At 45.6% G+C, this 21,357-nt stretch overlaps 1 protein-coding gene across 1 annotated transcript in view; it reads left to right on the top strand.

Annotated features, from left to right (window-relative positions):
- Positions 1 to 3,455: 3,455 nt before the first annotated feature.
- LOC144159064 (prolyl 4-hydroxylase subunit alpha-1-like) overlaps positions 3,456 to 21,357 on the top strand; it is a 58,175-nt gene continuing 40,273 nt past the window's right edge. The window contains exons 1-2 of the mRNA XM_077690324.1: positions 3,456 to 4,464; positions 5,176 to 5,453. Coding sequence (XP_077546450.1) covers positions 5,434 to 5,453 — 20 coding nt within the window. The 5' untranslated portion in view covers positions 3,456 to 4,464; positions 5,176 to 5,433. The remainder of the gene's footprint in view (positions 4,465 to 5,175; positions 5,454 to 21,357) is intronic.

Here is a 21,357-nt window from a genome sequence, read left to right as displayed (position 1 = left end):
GTTCGAACTTATTATGTTGTATGCTCACTCCTGCCATAGCCCCAAGCGGGGGCTGCAGTATTTACAGATAAATAAATGAATACACGGAACAGCAGTGCACGAATGGCCAAAAATAGAGCCTGCGATTTAAAATGTGGCCGAAAGGGAATAGCTGTAACCACAGCGAGGCACGAACGGGGAACGGCCGAGCGTGGCTCCACTTGCGATAGCATCGAACCGCAGACGCTTCAAACACGAGCAGGACGTTTGTCTTAGCTCGACGCCATTGTTCTTGAGGCGGTTATCCAGCCGGAAGCCGCCGGCGGAAAGCTTCGGCGAAAAAAGGAAGAACCAGGCAACATCCGTTTGGCGCTTGCCTGGCAGGTGAGACAAGTTGGGCTCTATAGAGCCTGTTGGACCACACACTTTCCGCGTTTTTAACTTCTGGCCAGCGTGAAAGACTTAAAAAAGCAGAGGAACCATGCGGACAAGAAGGAACCGCACACGGGGCAGATTCCAGACCACGCAGTTTTAAAGACGACAGTCTCCACTGAGCTACCGTGTACCGACAGCCGATTTTTCTGGACTGCATGTCCTGTAGCTCATATGAAAGCCAGCCTTTTATGTAATAAGGTAACCCAAAGAATTTCGAAATAAACAAGAGGAAATGATTTAAATATTGCACTGCAACTTTGGACATCTGAACGTGGCGTCATATAGTGCCTTGAACGTGACAATACCATAGGTGTCCACACAGCTCGGTCGGTTTCAACGCGAGATTCAAAAATCGCATAAATGAATAGGAAAGGTTGCACATTAGTGTTCTTTTAACCGGGGAGAAGTTTTTAAATGCCCCATTGCATCTCACGTGCAGTTTAAAAGTACGTTGCCCGACGGGTCACTGTCGTGGTTGCTTGCATTCCTTTTGGTGGGCCACGTTCGGCTCCTAGAGCTAAAAATTTCGATTACAAAAGTTCTGGGGTGGTACTGTCTAAACCGTTTCGTGTTAATATGTTTAAACTATGCCCTTTCATTAGGGATAGAGAAAATACGCTCGAAAAAAACGGTTGTCTGTCCCTTTAACGCGGAATTTGTGGTCTGTATAACGTCTGTCACTCGATTCAATAGCCCGGCCAAAAACGAAATTGTCTCCAATCCGCGCTCTCAAGGTGGTTGGAAAGAAAAGCTTTAAACAACACCCACGAACAATTGCCCATTCGACGTCACTTGAATTCACACACGCGGCTCTACAAAGAGTGAAACCAAAGATTCTGCCAGCCGCGGGCGGCGTCCGGAACGCCGCACCAGCGTCGGTCACTGCCGGGCTAGAGCGGTGGACGCCACCGCTATAACGCGGCTGTGAGTCGGGAGAAAGAAAACGGAGAGGAGCGTCTTTAGAATGGAACCTAGCCGGCCTGATGTAGCTTGGGGCTATACCACCGCGCTACACAAGCGCAGACACCGAAACAATTCGGCATGTGAGCTTAGTGATTCCCGTTTATACCGATTGAAACTAGTTGGTTGAGTAAGTTTGAGAATTTCGAGAAAGCTGAGGGAACTTTTATAATCGCTATCTGTCAGGACCAGTTTCTACTATCGCCTTTTTTGATACCTCTTAAAACACAACCGAATTGGTATTCACCAATTTAGAAAAGGGAGACCCATTCGTGAAAATCAGTGAGCAAAACGTAGCGTTTCTCTAGCGGCCAGATGTCGGCATGCATGTGGCTTGTACATTTTCTTTTCCCGCCTTGCAAACCAATCCTTAACGTATCTTTGCCGTACGACCGCTTAATTCCGTCGGGTGCGGGTTACCCAGGACGGGCTGTCGAACAATTAGTTAATCAAACCGTGCTAAGGAAGCGCGCAATGGACGCGTAGCTGCGCCAAAACAGGCCCAAAACAACCGTCGCTAAAGCAGACGACAAAGCCGTACCACTGACGCGCCCGCCGCCGGGCAGGCCCCTCCGCATTGGGAACGCTGGGTAAATGCGCCGCGCCATCTACAGTGTGCTGCGTGAGTGAAACCCTCCGCCTGCTCCCCCCCCCCTCCCCCCCCCCCCCCCCTCCGCCGCGTTGGGAGTTTGTCGCCCCCAGGCCCCGAAAGAACCGTTGGCTAGTAGAGGTAGTCAGCATTGTTTTAAAAGACGTTGGGGAATGCTTGAACACGAAGTATACGTAGGCAAAACCGTTCCAGACTATTAGAATCACTCGCATGATGCATACATGCCCCCATAATTCACGCAAACGAATCCTGAGGCACAGTCGAAGCGAACTATAAGTACGTACCTGAGGGCAACAGCATGATTTTAATAAATAACACACGTGGGGTTGATTATTATTATAGCAAATGAAAAAAAAAACGCGTCAAAAATGGTGTCGAAGAGAGCTAGGAGAGATAAAAGCAAACACTACAACAAACGTATAGCTTGGGCAAGTTGGTAATTCAAGTTGGTAATTCAAAAAGACGCGGACACAGATGCGTACAGCCAGTATATATAATTAGTGCATAATTAGTGTCGGAAAAAGTGGTTAAGAAGTTCTGCGGAAATTCGGCGAATTGACCAATCTTCTCCATTTACGCTATTTTAGCGAGTACAGGTGAACTTATTGTGAAATGTGCACTATTGTGGAGATGTCATGTTGTATACCGTTTGCCATTTTCCGTAATGTTTTTTTTTTATATTTTTGCTTATTTTTTATTTCAAAATTTCGTTCGACTAATTATCTACATTTGCGCTATTTAACGACTGCAGGGGGGACTTCGAGAAATCTGCGTTATTGTGGAAATGCAAGGCGTTGCACTTTTCGCCCTTTTCCGTCATTGTTGTTATTTTTGTTGTTTTTCAAAATTTCGTGTTACCAGTTACCTCCTTTTACGCTATTATAACGATTACAGGTGTAACGTCTGGGATATCTGCATTTTTGTGGAATGCGGGGCGTTACATGGTCCTGGAATGGGGAGGGGGGGGGGGGGGGTTACGCGGCAAAGAATGCTACGCATAAAAACTTTTTCGGCGCTTTGTGGTCCGCTAGCACTATTTAGCACGAACGTGCCGCTTTCTAAATCAACAAAACCAAACATTTCACCCTAACAATGTTTTTTTTTTTTTTTCGCTCAGGTTCACTGTCCGCTTCACTTGTTTTTTGCCATTCAGCTTCCATTTATCTACTCTTGCCTCAACGTAGCAACGCCCGTATCGCTTGACGACCCAGCGTATCAGAGCCACCCGAAGCACGTGGACCACGTCGAGAGAAATTGAGAACTGCTGCTCTGCGTCAAAAAAGAAAAAAAAAGTGTCAGGAAACCGCGCCGACTCAGCCGACGATCAGGTATCTCGAGACGCTACTCCGCTACCCGGAGGAGAACGTCGTCCTTAGAACTGCTGACCGCCAGGTCAGCGCGTAGAAAGTAAAATCTCAGGGGAAAAGATAGCAAAGAGAGAAGTTTGAACTTCGCGTGTCTCGGTAAGGAGCGACGTGGACGTGTGCACGAAGAACGGGGGATCACAGGACGGGGCGTTTCGAGAAAACCGTCCCGTACGACGAGGCTTCGACGTGGCCATCCCCGGCTGGCCTTGCGCCGATAGCGACGACAGATTCAAAAGCGACGCCGGCTGCGTGCATACGCTTGCGATCTCAGAATACGCGTACTGCGCGCGAGAGAGCAGCCTCAACTCGAAACTGCCCGGACGTTGTTGATCACACGACGAGAGGATCCGGACAACCCCGACCTACCGGCCGACCGACCGAGCTACACCGCGGGTAGCTCGTTTACATTTCGCGTCGTCCGGTCGAGGCCGCCTTCAATAGAAAAAGAGAGTCATACGTCTTTTATGCTTTATTCTTTTTTTGCATTGAATGAAGGGATCGCGAGAAGAGAGTTCCGCCTCTTCCCTAGAAGTGGGCTTCGGTTTTTTTCCGATATTTTGAAGCGGTCGAACGGCTTTTGTGTTCCGGTATCCAAACTCGTAAGCTGCCGCGCCGAAGACCTTCGTGCGTTCGTTGACGCAATATACGTTTGGTGGAACGAAAGAGAGTGAGGTACTCCTCTTTTCTTTTCTTTTTTCGCCGAATCCGGGCCCGGACTGTTGCCACAGTTTTTCTCGGGGGCAACTGTAACGGATGCCGATGAAGTGACTTCGTGGAGCATCGAGTCGACGAGGGGAAGGAATGACAACTCCTGGAGTCGCATCCGTATTGAGGTGCATGTATGAATCGTCCCTGACAGCGGTGTGAATTGGTCGACGACGCTGCAGGTACCAAACGTGGAAGCCGGTCTGGAAATCTACGAAGGCTTCGTGAGGATTCAGTCATCGGCAACCAAGAAAGTTTGCGAGTGCACCCGTGGTTTTTGCAATCCCGAAGCTGTGCGCGTAAGAGTGCTTCAAGACGCCGAACCAGCAAGTCTTGCAATGTTATGACGTGTCCTGAGAGGTTTCGGCAGTTTGAAGACATCTAAACAAGAGAAGAGGTCTCTTAGAGGTGAGAGAGTACATGATGTCACCGAGGTGAACTGTCGTGTCAAAAGAAAATTTTTTTTAGGATTAGGCTTTTACGAAATCGGGCAAATTTTAAATAAGAACATCGTGGGACGAGCGTTGAGGCTATTTGCAAAAGAAACCGTGTTTTCATTCTAGCGGGGTAGGTTCGGAGGCCGAATGTTTAGAAGGCATGACCGTGTCGCAGTCAATGTCCAGAAAAAAAAAAGCAGAGTTAAGGTTTCGCCCACAACTGCTATCAAGAATTTGTCCCTTTAATCGAGCATTCACAAGCTTAAAAGTATAACTCATGGCGCCGGATTACCTTCAATAGCTCAATGCGAACATTCCGTTTTTCTGATAGAATATTGTGTAAGCCAGCCACACACAACAGCAACAACAACAAAAACAAAAAAAACAATCGATAGCCTGCAGTAGATGCAGCTCAATCCCTAGAATGCAAAATCTATTAACTTCAAATTTTTACGAGCGCTTGAGGCAACATTCGCTAAACTTCGATCTCTCCGAACTTAAATCTTATCTGACTGGATAACAGGTTAATATCTATCGAGCACGTTCGGACTGTCGACCTTCCTCTCAGACAGCGACAATATACTCATAGAAGAGCATGAATGATAAAGCACGTTCAAAGTGTCAATTCGAGTAGTGATTTTCTTTTTCATTGCTTCTATTTATGTGAACGTCCGTTCGAAAGGAGAAACGTTTGTGCTCACCCACCACAGCGTCGGCGACAACCGATTTCTTCCACGGACTTTGCAAGAAAGACAGTGAACAAAATCCGGTGCAGAACAGGGGTGCACACTGGAATCACGGAACCACAAAAACTTTCCGGGGTCCTCGACGCCACAGTAGCGAAGAAAACCGGGCGTGCCTCACCTCGAGAGCTGGGAGGAGCCGGCGACTGCGCCCGGAAAGAAACACCTAAACCAAAAGGGCACCAATCGGCGCAGTTATGTGGGCCACGACGCAACGGTAAGAACCGCGAAATTTTTCATTCCCCTTCCTCATTTTTACTTTTTGTACCTCTCTCTCATTCTGTGGGAGTAATACCGTATTTACTCGCGTAATGATCGCACTTTTTTTTTCAAGAAAATTTGATGCAAATTGAGGGGTGCGTTCACTACGCGGGGTAAATTTTTCGCGAAAAACTTTTGAGCACAGAAAAGGCAAGCAAGTTCCGGGTCAAAATTTTAACGATAGGTCTCATTAATCGAACAAAATAGTAAATAAAACCATAATAAAAACTCCTCACACCAACGCCAGCCGCTTTGCAAAGTGGCCCAAAATGCAGTGTTTTCACGAATTACGGAACGCGCCGGAACAAGTTTGCTGCAAGGCGACGACAGGGCGACCAATAAGTGGCTGCCGCTGTCACCGTGCGGGGCATCAAAACAGACATGGGGGCCGACGCAGCAAGCTGAGCGCATTTTTTTCTTTGTCTTGTGAGTACATTATGTGCATTTAGTGAGAGTTTCTTCCTCGTCAATATTGAACGCATGCTTGCCGATATCGCTAATGTCTGCAAGTCTGCGGCAATAACGTAGCCATGTCCGCTTTGAAAGGAAAGGAAAAAGGGGTAAGCACGGTCGGCTAGACTTGGAAGTTGGAACACATACGACATACTGCTGTGGCAAGTTCAGGGTACGTTCATTGCGCGAGAAATTGTTAAAAAAAAAAACGAATTTTGACGACAAATATCAGGGGTGCGATCATAACGCGAGTGCGATCATTATTCGAGTAAATACGGTATGTATGCTTAAAAACGTTGCGCTCCCTCTGAAAAGCGGCGTGTGCTCTTTTTGACGCACTTTTTTTAACGTTTTTTTTTCCCCCTCGGCTTTCTCCGGTCGTCACGCTTACATGAGTAAGACATTGAGTCTGTCCCGGTTCTGGGCATTTCCGTCCGTTTCGAGGCTGCTACATCGCTGCAGCCAGCGCTGTTCGCGATCTAAGCGGGACCCCGCCGTGCGCGGTGCAGGAAGAAGTAAAAAAGAAAGAGCGCGCTTTATCCGGGACATTCCCGCGGATATCGGTTTAATATACCTGCATACTGTTTGGTGATTACTTGGTGAGTATGTTGCCAATTGTGTACAGTCTGCTAGCAATTGAGAGCAGAAAGAAAATGAGACCGAGGGGGAATCGTACGAGAAATGGGAACGCCGTTGGCTTAACCGCGCCTTTTCAACTCTGCTTTACTACTATACAACTCGGCTTTACTACTACTACTCGGCTTTACTACTACTCGGCTGCAGTAGGATATAAGCAGACTCAATGCAAAAAATCACGAAAACGGCTTACGCCATGTTCGAAATATTCCCAATAACGCACTACTTGCGCCGCGCGGAGTAACATCCGGCTGCGGTGATGAGGCACAGCGGCAATTTCCGTTGCCGTTCTTAATTTGTAACCGAGTGTACGCAATGTCTAGAGTGCCGTCCGACGGCACTCCAGCTGATCGGTGCAGGCATGGCTAGAGTGCCATCTGACGACATTGAAATATTTAAGACGAGAATAGCAACGACCAAACCGTCTGTCGTTGTAGTGTATAGGATCCGTCTTATACTCGGTGACAACTTAAGAATGGCACCGGAAGTTGCCGCTGTGCCTTATCACCGTAGCCGGATGTTTCTCCGCGCGGCACAAGTAGGGCGTTACTGGGAATATTTTGAACATGGCGTGAGCCGTTCCCGTGATTTTTTGGACTTAATATGCTTATAAACGACTCCAGTGGCGACAAACAAACTGCGTGAGACAAGGGAGACGATATCACGCATTCATAGCAAACCCCTTTCAAAACGCGCGCGCACTGACGTCACGGGTCCGGCGCTTTGGCGGAGTGATACACTACATGAGGTGGTGCCGTTCTTGAGTTCTAACCGAGTATAGGTTCTCAATTGATCCCAAGGATGGTGGTTCGAGACCTACTTTCGCCTCGCTTGTTCTTTTTTTTTTTCCTTGTTTAAATTGGACTATTATTTTTATGGCTTTGGTTAGTTGTCGTGTTTTAAGGTATTTCTTTGTGGGCTTTAGGTTGCGTTAACTTATGGTTAGGTTAGGTTGCCTAGCTTTACGTTATCTAGAGCGACGTAGTGCCAGACGCGGCACTTTTGTTACAAAACGACGGTCGACGTCAATATAGTGGAGTGCTTATAATACCGTCGGACAGCGCTGTATAGACACGGCCTTACTATCATCACGGAGGCATTGATGGTAAGACATTTTAAGGACCATAATAAGCTGTCCTGTATATGAAAATATCAAGGCCTTATGACCTTTATTATTATCCTTGTCTTAGAGAACGGATACGGGACACACTAACCGCTACAGAAGGACAGCGGAGTACCATCGTTGAGCTCAGATAGCAATGATTGGGCGCGGAAAAATACTTCTGCGATTACAAGAAAAAACAAACTGCCATGTCCATAACCAGCAACGGCGGAAAACATGCACAGGTGCCTCCATAAGTATACGGAACAAGGATTCGTGAATGTCACAAAATATTTCTCTTACTGGCTTTACGACAGCCATTACCGGTATGCAGAAAGCGTTTTCTGATATGGAGGACTCCTTTAAACGCACACTAATGCAGCCAGGCTGTTCCCGGAAGAAGAAATTCCTGCAAATGTACGAGACCGTGTTTCAATATCTTTTAACGGCACCTGTACGTTTGATCAAAAGTGTGGCTCGGAAATCTCAGGTTTTTCTGTGCGCCTATGATTAAAGTATACTGTAGGCTCCCGATAAACGGAACTTCAAGGCACCGAAAAAATTAGTTCAATTTAACAGCAGTTCCGTTTACTGAGAGAGATGTGCAAAGGTGCAAATTTATGCGCGTACACACTCTTGGTGGCATTTCATGGAAATCTAAGCACTGGAAGGTGAATGTAGCTGATAGTTTTTTTTTTCAGAAAGCACGAAAACTACAAGAGGTTTAGGCACAACATTCACGAAAATGCACCGAAGAGCAGCTTCCGAAGTCAAGAATGATGTCCCTTTTTTTCTAACGTATAGTGTACACGCCTCAGACCTCGACTTCGCGAGTGCTTACGAGCCAGGAAATTCAGAAGGCGGGAACGCGGTAATGAAGCACGAATAGCACCACGATGGCAGCTAGGAACGAGGTGGCAGGAGCTAAGCCCTGTAACCTTAGCGAATAGGACATCTTTAAGGTAGCGCACTTAAACACGAACACTGTGTCCGTGTTTAAGTGCGCTACTTTAAAGATGTCCCACATGCATCACCAACTAGCGCAGTTGTCAATTCTTCAAACTCAGCGACTTGAATCGAGACCGAACGGCTATAACAAGACATGTGATGTTGCATTCGTCGCGCTATAAGGCTGTCTACGGACGAGATGAGGCTTACGAGGCCAAGGAGGCTAAAAAAAATTAAATATGAACTAAACAGCCGAAACCAGAAAAAGCTGATGCTATGGGCTGTGAGTTTGACAAGAAGTTCCATTTTCGGTTACGTTTACACTTTCATTTATAGTAACCAAAGTAATGCTCTGATACGTGATATTGAGGACATAATTTCTGTAGCTGCTTCAAAGCACGTATGCAAAAAAGAAGAGTAGTTCGCAACGACAATGAAACAAAAATATTATTCCAGTCATTTCTTTTTTTTTTCTTTGCGTAAACTTCAAGGCTCCCTGTGAAATCGAAAGTATTTAAAAGTACACGTTTCAGTTTTGCAGACAGGATAAGCGAAAAGCTACATAAACTTTAGGCGAACGCTAAAGCAAGTTTCTTCCCCTAGTTGAATTGCGAAGCTACAAGCAAAAATAACTTTGCCGGGTCAAGTGTACGGCTGAAAACGACGTAGTAATTTATCTTCCGGATGATTTCATTTTTCATCGGTCGCAAGTAATTCTTCTATATGAAAAGTGGCTCTGCAGGATATGAAAGTGTAATGGACCGGTGTTATCGGCATAAGTAGCAAGGCATCACCATTCGTTCCGCAAAGTGCCAGGAGTTCAATGCAAACAGTAGGACGTCCGTACGTGAAGAAGCATAAATATGACAACGAAAACAATAAACGAGGCCATGACCTTCATAATAACTGCAGCGGCATATTATGACAGACTTAAGACGCTCACAATAATAAGATGCACAAGGCCGCATCCGCAAGGATAGAACGTCTGCGGGAGAGTTCTTCGTAAGAGTTCCCGCAAGCGGCGAATTGGAGCAGGTTGGATGAAGGATTTTTACCGCGGATATATTTCATTATTCCTCGCTATCGCCTTTTCCTCTCGATCCTAGATAAACTGAGATAGGGGGAGAGGAAGGTGAGGGAGATAGCTTTGAAGTTGTAGCGGGAAATAGATGCTATACGGCAAACTTGCATTTGTATTTGCATTTATTGTTCCATTTAGGCAGTACAGGGCAGAAATGACGGTGAGGCAAAGCAAAAAGGGGTATACCCTCCTCACCAGGCTTCACCCCGCTTGAGCAGCTACAGAAGTAGTTTTAGTGCACAAACAACGTACGATGTATAAATAGTCTTCAGACATACGAAGAATTAGGAAAAAAACACACACATTTCACTTCAATACCCGTAGGATAACGTAATATATAGCGATGACGTCATAATAATTTTTAGTAAGAGCACACATCAGCTCAGGCAACACAAACGAATACAAGGAATCGCGAGGACAAACATGGCGCTTAAAAGTACTGGAACTTACAAACCTGCATCATTGTACTGATAACTCATTCGCGGAACTAAACAGGACTCGAGCAGCACTTTTGAATTTGTGAACATTCGTTCGCGGGTTCGATTCCCAGCACGCGGCGGCCGCTTTTCTGATGGAGGCGAAAAGCAAAAAAGCCCGTGTGTGCGAGATTTCGGCGCACGTTAAAGATCCCCAGGTGGTCAAAATTAATCCGGAGCCCCCCACTACGGTGCGCCTCACCGCCTGCGTTGCGTCGGCGCGTTAAACCCTGCAGTCAAGTTGCGAACATTCCTGCAACTCTTGGCAATTGAAATAACATCAGGGTAGTCATTACAAAGTTTCATTATCAAATAATACATCACCTGCATGCCGTAATTTCTACGTGGCCTGTCGACTACAACAACATATGTGTGACGTAGCCCATACCCAGTAGTTCTATTCAAGAATTTATTAAAGACCACATCGTAATTTAATTCACTTTAGGTCACTTATCTCGGTTTCTTTGACTAGAGAATCTCTTTTTTATGTTTATTTATTAGTGCTACAGGTATATAACGAATTTGAAAAAAGAAAGGTGCTCGCTAGGAGCCGTGACGCGCTCACGCGGGAGATAATGGAGGCGCGGGAAAATGTGCGCGCGGGGGATAGTTGCATTATTGTTGCTTCAATATCGCTGTTGGGCAAGGAAATCGCGTTTCTTTATGGTGTATAATCTTGTTGAGACTGCACGTGTCATGGTGAAAGTGTGGTTTTTATTTTTATTATTATTTTTTTTTAAACTTTTCTTGGTTCCACATGTCTACGCGATAGTAGTACATATGTGCGAGGAATCTGCACACTTTGTTAGTCTGCGCTGTTTGGTGTGTCCTCTTCTATCGTCCCGTCCTTGTAGCGCGAAGTTTATTTTCATTATGGCACTACAAAGAAGCAGGGTCACTTAACTCGGTATATATTCAAAAACGTAACTTAAGTATCACTTTTGCCTTCGGACACTTTTCGGTGCCTTAGCGCGTCTCAAGGACAAAACTTATGCGGAAAGGCCATCTTTTCGCGAACTTGATGCTTTTTTCCGCACTCGAAATTGTTGAAAGGGTGATAGCTGCAGGCTACTGTTCCGAGCGGCGACGTTCTTCTTTCCCTCCGGCGGAGATGGCATTTAAAATTACGAGCTTGTCTTGAAAAGGCAAAACTTACCGCTTTCTGTCGGCATAACTCATCACCGAAGAACCGACACCACAGATGGCAGTGGAGACGCCCGACTAGAAACCGACACACAGGCACCTGACCGACACCGCAGTCACAGTTGGAGACGCACGGTAGTTTGAGGTGCGGGCGAAATTCGGGAAATTAATGCATTTCTCCGACCGATTTTTCAAGAACAGTGAAAAAAATAATGACTCATAAGCGTAGCGAATTCGTTGCATCCAGGTTGCATCCAGTCACAACGCCTTCGTTACATAGAGGTCGCAAACTCACGTGCTTCAATGGGGTGGTAATGGGGAATTGAAAAACTTCGTTAAATCCAGGAATTCATTACCTAGAGGTTCGTTACATCCAGGTTTAACTGTAGTTGCCATTAGGTAAAGCGCTTACGTTACATAGGACACACAAGCGTTCACCCTCCGAGTCCAGGTAAGCGCTGATATCTGCACTTCAATAAATAAGGATAACAACCAGAAACATTAAATTTTCATTGATAATGATAATGATACATTCTCTCGAGTACAAGCAATGTTTTTTAAGCAGGTAATAGAGCGTGGATTTTTTCTCAGTTCGAAACCTGTGCTAGGCAACATCTTATAGATATTTATTTATTTATTTATTTATTTATTTATTTATTTATTTATTGCAGAAATACTTTTCTGCTCTCTCTAAGCGCTCTAGGTTGTGTCTTACATACAAAAAGGTCATCTTCAAGAGGACACATCTTTCATCTTCATGCCATTTTTTTTCCTAGGGACATCTGACATGTTTGACGTTTTTCTGAGAACTTTTTTTTGGTGTTTACTTTGGTAAATCTTTCGTTCTCTTTGTAGTCATCCTCTTTTCCACAGCCTCATGGACCAGTTAAGAAATCGTAACAAAATATCTACATTAAATTGTATTGCTCTTGTTTTATCGGAAAACGATGCAACGTTGCCCCAAATGTTGCCAGATTCCGGCATACCAAATGTAAATCTGGGCATCCCAAAATGCGACTTCATGTTCAACTGGAGGTCGTGTTCGGGGTCTCAAAGTTTGGTATGGCATCTTGGGTTTGCGCGCATAATGTTACAACCATAATGTTTACAACTGTGAGCGGGTGTTTTAGGACGACTGCTCGGATTTTTTATATGGGAAGCGCGAACTATTGCAAAACCCAGTCAAAAATTCACAGGGACTGTTATATTAACCCTGTTATATTATATTATATGTTATATTAACTCTGTTACATTATCCCTAAGACGACTTGAAGGCGAAAGCCTCAGTGGCAGTGCATTAAACATTGACTCATGATTTCAGAGACACATCATTCACTAGTTTCACGTTTTCTTTTTCCACACGCATGCCCACCGTCGACACATCTTTATTCGTCTTCGGGAGGAACTATTTTACCGGCGACCCTTATATTGACGTCCACACAAACTCGCCTTACAGGGTGCGTTCCAATTCACCCGTTAGACGGCTCCGTTGCCGTCTTCGTAGACAGTTCGCCATGTTAGGCCCCATTCCAATTCGAACGAAGCAGTCAACGAAGACATGCTTCGAAGAGACAGAATCGAAGGCAGCAACGATGCAGGCTACCTTCCTGTATAGTGCCTAAAATATATTAGAAGTATAGTGCCTAGAGTATATTCTAGGCACTATACTTCCTGTCTAAACCACTGCCCACTAAGCGACGGCAGCGCCACCTTTTTGTGTACTAATGTTGTGACAAATGAACTTGTTATTTTATTAAAATATTTAGTATAGTTTACTATTGGGGACGATACTTTTCATTAGTTTTTAAATTTCATAATGTTTGTAATAATAACGGTTATATTATTTACGAAATCTGGGGCTTGCGTTACTCAACATGTCTGCTACAAAGTTGTCGTCTGCGTTAGTGACCGCTGCGCCGTTCCAATTCTGCTTAAAAGTCTAATTTGGCTGCTTCGTAGCCTGTCTATACCAAGCTGTCCGCGAATTGGAACGCAGCCATAATCCCCCTTTTTACAGTAATCACCTGACTTATCCTCAGTGCTTGTATGTTCGCTTGCTGGGCTGCGTTCATCAGCTTTCTTTTTCTGGGGTGTGCCGGAGTGGACGTCACCTCTCGTTGTATACTGCCGAGTTTAAGCTCACACTATTCAACGTCTCGTGTCGTGTAACGCTTTTAAAGTGGAGCTTTAAGCCCCTCACTGATGTTGTCTTTCTTTTATTATCATCACGATAGATCGCCCTACGACATCACAGTAGCCCACCCAAAACGCACTGCAGGAAAGCCAACTTTCTTTGACGACCATGATGATCGTGGGTGAAGGGAACAAAAATTAAAGTGCTTCCCGTTGTCGGAAACGGACGTGGATCCCTGGCGTTCTGAAGCCGCTGTATGTCCGATTTCGACACGGTAGAAGCAGTTCCGACGAGGGGTGAACGGCCGTTCAACGACAAAGGTTGAACGCTAGGAAACGCCACGGAATGCCCGCATTAGTGAAGTATCAGAAAGCACAAGCTCAGTGCAGTAAACCGTCTCAAAAATAAATACCTAGCGTCACTAGCTTATTTTGTGACGCTAGAAAAACCTTATGTGCATTATAAGCCGTTGTGACGTGGGTCCGCTCGCTTCAGGGTTGATTCGTTTGGTGTTGGACTTGATTTTGGAAAGCTTGGGGTTCCCGTATCGTTGTCGTTTCGACACGGGAGTAGTTGATTTATTTCTTTTTTTTTATCGATGGAAAATCTTTTTTTAGCGAAGCTATTCATGGATAGGGCATTATGCATCGTTGTTCTGCTTCAATAGCTCTGTATGAACAAAGGCACTGCCCACTGTTTGTACGCACTCCAATCATATGCGTAGATAATTTTCTTCGCATTTTTTTAAAGGGGCCATGCAAACAAAACACAAGTTTAGTTTATTCGAAAGATTGTCTCGTTAAAATCATACTGATACCCCATTTAACGCACACTTTGCTCACTTAAGCTATACAATTAGGAAAAAGGAGAACGGCCATGTGACCCACTAGATCATTTCCCGCAACAGAACCTGTGATGTCATATGTGCCAAGTTATGCGATTGGCTGCGGCCGGCGAAAGCAAACGCAAGTTAGGCAGGGCTTATAAGCTTGCCGAACGAGCTATATTTCGCTTAAATGTAGTGCATATTCATTTTAGAGCAGTAGGAATGGTGGGGTAAACAACGAAAGTTTCAAAAATACACGTAAATATAGAAGTACCGATGCGCACTGCTGTTGGTACTGGGCACACTATGCTTGTTTTAGCTTCACGGCACTCCACCGCTTTGGAATTGTCTCACACGACACTGGCCGGTTGGCGTAGGCGACGTTGTGTTGCGTGATTCTGTTTGTCGAGTATACCCCATGTTTCACGAAACTTTTACTTTCTACCTGAACAAAAACAAGGCAGGGGCAAATACGGTCAAAAACAACGCAACGGCGGACAACGCTCCGCGGCTGCTTATATATGGTAGCGCTATCTGGGAAGACTGACGAAAAGCAAGTCTGCAGAGTCAAATGACCCACTGGAAGTTCGTTAGAATACCCGCCCTTGTGACTTCATGGCAGACGTAAGGTAAACACACGATTTGGCGAAAGAATAAAAGTTTTAACCTAAATTGATTAATTTCTCAGTGAATACGGCACCGGTTGCTGCCGGACAAGCACTGGGGGGCACTATTAAACACGAAATGTTGCGAATAAAACAAACTTGTATTTTGTCTGCATTAAGGCGGCGGTAATAGCCCACGCTGGACCACAGTCCCGAGGCTCCACGAATCTTTGAAGCGCGCGGCGTCCCATAGCATGATGTGCTCGTGCGTATCTGTTTGTTACAGCGCAGCTGTTTAAGGCTACAGTTCCGCGCATTCTTATTCTTCGGCAACAGTTCTGCCTCAACCAGACCGCATTGCGACAGGGCCAACTCTATCCCGTAGGCACCGTTATCCCGAAGACAACGGCTGAACCCTAGCCTAGTCGAAACGTTCAGAAAAACAATTATACGGCAATCGACCGCTGAGGCAACTATATATTTACGGGAGTTTCATTAACTTCTCCCAGTTACTTACTTCACAGTGAAATTGCAAAAAACTTAAACGCCTTTCCGATGTCAGCACATGGGCTTCTACGCGAGGGATACAGACAGCTCCGTGTTTTCCTGCTTAACATAAATTCCTCAAATTAAATTATTTTAATAAATTAAATTTAATAAATAAAGCGCTTCTAAGTTTCATTAACAAATCACAAAACCACGGTCTAAGTGATGAGAAAAATAAATACGTGATTCTGTAACAACTTCTGTTATGTGTATTTTATACAGCTTCGCTGTTCATACACCTTCACACACTCGGATGATTCGTAATTTATATAGCGGAAGCTTTTTTGGTGGAGCGATGGCGTTCTGTCAAAAAAATTGGCCGCGTATCTGCTCCTTTAGTTGCAAATGTCGCCACAAGACGATAGTCTCTGTAGACGTTTGCAATGGAAATGCCCCCCTTTCTTTTCCCGCTCACCTCTCATGCTGTTCCTGTACCGTCGCGCTCATCCCAAGGTAAACACACTAATGGTTTGCTCAAGACGATTTGAATTTACCGCGTTCCACTGCTACAGGCTGGGTTCCTCGATGCCAGCGCTGCAGTACAGCAGAGACGTGCGTGAATCGAGGCGGCCGACTACAAGGTTTATAGAACGGCGTGGCCGTGCTCCACGTGCGTTCCAAGCAGAACGTAGAACCTAGCTAGTGAAACCTTTCGTTGCTGTTGCAGCGTGATTTTTCATATGCCGCCAGGAGGTGGCGCGGGTAACAGCAGGCGGCAGCTTTTTGCAGTAGATGTAGAATATCATTTGCTATCGAAAAACCAAGCATTCATGAATTTTTTAATAAAGGAACACTGTAAATATCCCTTGTGTACTAATTTCCTGTCTTATATTTGCGTAATGTCTTGTTCTTGTTCAACAAACTTGACAAGATTGAACACATAAACTGGGCTTAGACGTTTACGTTTGGCTTTGAGTATATATAACACTATTGCGCAATATCTGTTTTACTTTGGCCGGGTGGCTGAATCGAGTCACAGACAGACAGACAGACCTACAGACAGACCAAAATTTTTGGGTTTAAGTAGCCCAAGAAAGACTATCGTCTTTAAAAACTAATACATTTCCGCATAAACCGATTGGTGGACAGAAAAGCTGTAATAAGCTCACTGGACAAACGGCGCGTGCGCGAAACCAGGCTTCCATTGTCCCAAACAATTACTTGAAAATCGCGAAAAAGCAACGGTTCTAGATAAGACAATACACGCATCGATCATAAAGAAGGAGCACTTCATCTCAGAAGCCACACATCGGTATACATTTAGGTCGTTCGTAGATGCATTTACTTAGGGCGCGAAAAATCTTCGCATGGGTTCATTCTTGGTTTGCGATTTGGTTCTTTCAAGGCTGGACGATCGACTGGACGCACTTTCAGCGAAGGTTGGATGCTTCTTTATAGTTTTCGCTCTTCTCTCAACTTTCTTTTGGAATAGATCGTAATTTTCTTTAACGATTACTGACTCAAGAACGTTGAATGTCGACTGAACGACCGACATGTAAGGCCTTCGCCTCAATAAATATCCGAAGGTCGCACTCGGACCCGCTTACCGTTGTCAGATGGTGGAGGGTTTGGCACATGAGTGCCGCACCCCAGGGCTACAGAACCCAGCCAACCATCATCACTCAACTACTACGCCACTCAGTGTAAGCGCCCCCCCGAAGGGGAGTATTTTTTTTTCTGAGTGGCGGCCCTTACCCCTGGGCATAGGGGGGCGATGGTCTGCCGTCTCTTCATTTCTGTACGAAAGGGAAAAAACCGTTACTACCGTGATACTTATATGGGGTCAATCTGCAAAAAAAGAGAAGCATTAGAATGTGACAGAGATTTTTCCCCCAGCCTCCTCGAAAATTACTGCCGGTGAACACCAAGTGGAGATGAAGCCCTGGGCCCCAAGCCGCCGCTGCTCTCTTTGCAGGTGAAACCAGACCTCTTTCCGTACTTTTGCAAGTACTTCATGGAGGCCTGGTCGCTGCTCAGAGTGAGTGACAGCGCAGCGGGCCAGCCATACTTGATATGAACATTCTACCAGGAGCAAGACGAACTGATTGATTGCTGCGCGCGGGAGTGGGTTTAGGAACCGCACTGTCTCGTATGGAATACCAGGAACATCAAATATTTGGGCTACTTTGCGTAAGAGCGCCTGTGGAATTGCGCACTCCAAAAAGATGTGCATCGTGGACTCGGCCGCCCCACAGAACAAACAAAGTCACAAAGTGCCCTGCAGTGCGCCGGAACCAATCCCACAGGTGCACGAGTGCGTCTGGTGTAGAAAAGGAGGCTCCCGCGCGCCAAAAGCCATTGGAAAGATCACCCGCCTTTGAAAAAAATCGTCAATAGGCAAAACATCGCGCTGCGTCCTTTTTGAAGTTGGCGCGCAAGCCTTCTCGCTGGTCTTCCCATCCAAAATTCAGGGCGCCCCTTATTAAGTTGTGTGTGCAACTCAGCCTACAAGTTTTGGAAACGCACCGAGAGACGGCAGCAACGGCAGCGCAAGGTGTTGAAAACGCCTGGCCCTAGGTACAGTGGCTAGAACCCTAGGTAACGCCACTTGTTTTGAAACTACAGTGTGATTGAGATAAAATTCTCTCCAAAACCCTAGCACGCTTCCGAATATCATTCGTCTTAATTCATATCAGGTTCAACTACGGCACTATGGTCTCTAGATATCTTTCTAAGGACCATAACGGACGAGAGCTTCGCCGCTGCGACATTCCACAATAAAACACAATAAAAACAACGTACTCTACTCTCGCTACCAGGCGACTGCTCAGTGGTGATCTCTGCGCCCTCAAGCGTATTTTTTTTTTGTCTTTCCCGTGATGGCGGATTTGTTGTAGCGTATGTGCGGTCGTCGCTTTTCAGCAGCGGCAGGTTAACCAACGGATCGCCAGCGATGCGACATGGTGAGTTTGGTGAGTACATACGACCAGTTTGTTACGATTCAATGCTTTTAAAACCTATACGCTTCCTTCTTTGCTGTCCCGCCCTAAACTGTTGTCGCGAGGTTTCACACTCGATCCGCGAGGGCAAATTAAACGGACGATCATTGTAAATTTACCGCAGCATCTAATGACTGTTGGAATCCGTTGGCATTAGCTGTTAATAGTGCCAGTCTTTGTTGTTTCGCAGACAAGCTGGTTGCTCAACCTGAATGCAAACGAATGAAAACGCAGCACACATTAGGTAGGTAGGAAGCCAGCGACGCGGATGAGACAACTGGCTGCCTTGGCATTTAATTACAGCAAAATGTTTGCACCAAGAAAATTGATGAGCTATAGCGATCGCCATCCATCACGTTAAAACCACATTCTCGCAATCTGTGTTCCTTAACTGAAAGGTACAAACGTTGCTTTGTACATTGTTCGCGACGCTGTTTCGTCTCACTTTCTCTCGCAGCTTTTTTCAGTCCCTCGCAGGGCATATTGTCGCGGCATTAGTTTAGTATGCACTCGTACGGCTAAAGTCAAGCCTACGGATTTTCACGCGATGAAAGACTTCGCAACCCCTTTGGCTCTTACTCGGAAATCACACAATAAAACAGAGTACAGTGCACGTGCCACACACTTGTCTATAACAGCGAGTTCATCTTCATTGAACTACCTCTGAAAACGGCGGAAACAAGCTTTTACAAAAACTGTAAGGCCAAAAGTGGTGGGTAAGATTTAAGAACGCCATGCCATAGTAGTTTTCTTTATATCCTTTTCGGGCGAGGAAGGATGAGGCTAGAAGTACGACAAGTGTGTTGCTCTCTGTACATACTATATCACCGGTGGTTAAGGAGCTAGGGATAAAGGAGTGACAAAGAGGGAAAGGAAAACTGTTTAAGTTAGCTATCATTTTTGACAAGTGACTTTAAGGTACCCGCAACATTTTTGAAAGTACAAGGGCAGTCTCGCCAAAACTGAGAACCCTGCATGATTTAGTAACGTGATGGGTTGGCCTAGTTGATATTCCATTGCTCGAACAGTGGAGGGCAATAAAATGGACAGGGACTCTGAAAGGACAACACAAGTGCGCTACTACAACTGCAGTTTATTATACAGACACTCTTTTTTAAAAACAAGCTAAGGACAAATAAAACTGTGCAGAAAGAAAAAGAACAAATAAAGGGGTAATCACGTGTGATTAATTCTGCACGCTCAGACACCCATCAACCCATGCGCCATTGCAAAATTAAATTTCAGTTCAATTTCTCTGCCTGGTGGTGCAAGTGATACACGCCAATACACCTGTCTTATGCAGTCTTGAGTATTTGCTGCTTCTACTTTTTATTTTTTAATTGTTGAAGTTTGCTAATCGGCATAAAAACTACCTCCCTACTGTGCCGATCGCTCGATCGACTGCAGCGGGTGGAGCTGAGATTGGGTTAACCATTCAGGCATCATTGCAATGTACCTGGGACCCACTGCAGTGGCTATGGTGTTGTGCTGCTGAGACCAAGGACGCAGGTTCGATTCCCGGCCATGGCGGCTGCTTTTCTGATGGAGGCGGAAAGCAAAAACGCCCGTGTGGTCGAGATTCGGTGCACGCTAAAGATCCCCAGGTGGTCAAAAGTAATCCCGAGCCCTCCACTACAGTGTGCCTTTAGCGAAGGTGTAGCTTTGGCACAAACCCCACAAACAATTATTCAAGCATTGTACCAGGTGAAGAAAAAATAATGTAAAAAGGTAAATACGTTTGCATTGTTTTCCGTTCATGCAAATAAATTAAACATGCTGCTGGTCATAACAGAAATTTCAGGGTTCAGTTTTTTGGTATGAAGGCCTCTGGTACTAGTGCTCCCTTTAGTACGTGTGATCAAATGCTGTGTGCTGGCCACCAGACCCACCCGCAGCTTGGAGAACATCTTGTACAGCCTTCTGCTCAGTTATTGTTGGCCAACTGCTAAGGCCCCTGTTGTCTACCTAAGAGCTGCTTGAGAAGTAGTGCGTGTGTGCAAGTCATGCAAATCAGTTAGGCAGGCAGGTGAAAGTGTTATTTGGTGTGTTAAACCCGAAATTAGACTGCTTATCCTTCCGGTTTATCAACCATTCTTTGGCGCTGTCAGGGGCGGATCCAGGTTTTTTCTGAGGGGGGTCAGCTTCAATCAGTGATGATGATCATCATCATGTGGAGGAGGAGGAGCGGGAGGAGTCTTTTTTATTTGCAAATATTTCGGAAAAGCAAAAAATTTAAGAAATATAAAAAATCGTTACCTAGACTTTCTCTACCACCTGAGGGGTCATCGTATTGGGGGTATAAGTTCAAAAATTAAGGGAGGGGTCAGGCCATCCGGACCCCCGTTCTGGATCCGCCAATGGGTGCTGTCTTCATGTGGCACCCAATTTGTGCTTCCCATTATAGCTGCTCAGGACCATAGCCAGATTTTTTTTTTTTTTTTTTTGGGGGGGGGGGTATGGATTTTGGGAAGGGGGTAGTTTTCCCGAAGGCAACAGTAAGTATTGCTTACATGCTGCCTGGAAAAGGTTTCAGGAGGGGTTCAAACCCCCAAACCCCTCCCTCTGGGTACGGCCCTGTAGCTACTGCATGTAATTCAGAGTTCAGCTGACCATCATCTGAAGTGAAACTTTGCTTCTTTTGCAGCTGACCATGGCCACGGTGACTGCGACACACTGGGCCATCTTTGGATGTGCAGAAAAATGGAACAATAAATTTGCACACTTTAATAACGAAATACTTCTGTTGAATGGTTACCTGTGCTACCAGAAAACTTTTCTTTGAGATTTATGGGCCGATCAAAATTCATCACATAGAGGTAATTGCAGGGCATTATTTTCTAGTACCAGGGTCCTTTCACCCGACCGTGGTTCCCAAGAAAGACACGGAGTCCCTGGAAAACCACACCTTTACTGGAAGTCCCGTTCCCCCAAGGTCCGATCATCAGCAGGTCACGCTGTGCACACCTCGTCC

Source organism: Haemaphysalis longicornis, unplaced genomic scaffold (assembly GCF_048455015.1).
Source record: "Haemaphysalis longicornis isolate Haplotype H1 unplaced genomic scaffold, Haemaphysalis longicornis Haplotype H1 scaffold_10, whole genome shotgun sequence".
Classification (NCBI taxonomy): domain Eukaryota; kingdom Metazoa; phylum Arthropoda; class Arachnida; order Ixodida; family Ixodidae; genus Haemaphysalis; species Haemaphysalis longicornis.
The sequence above is the reverse complement of the archived record's forward strand: the minus strand, read 5'-3'. Positions and strand labels throughout refer to the sequence as shown.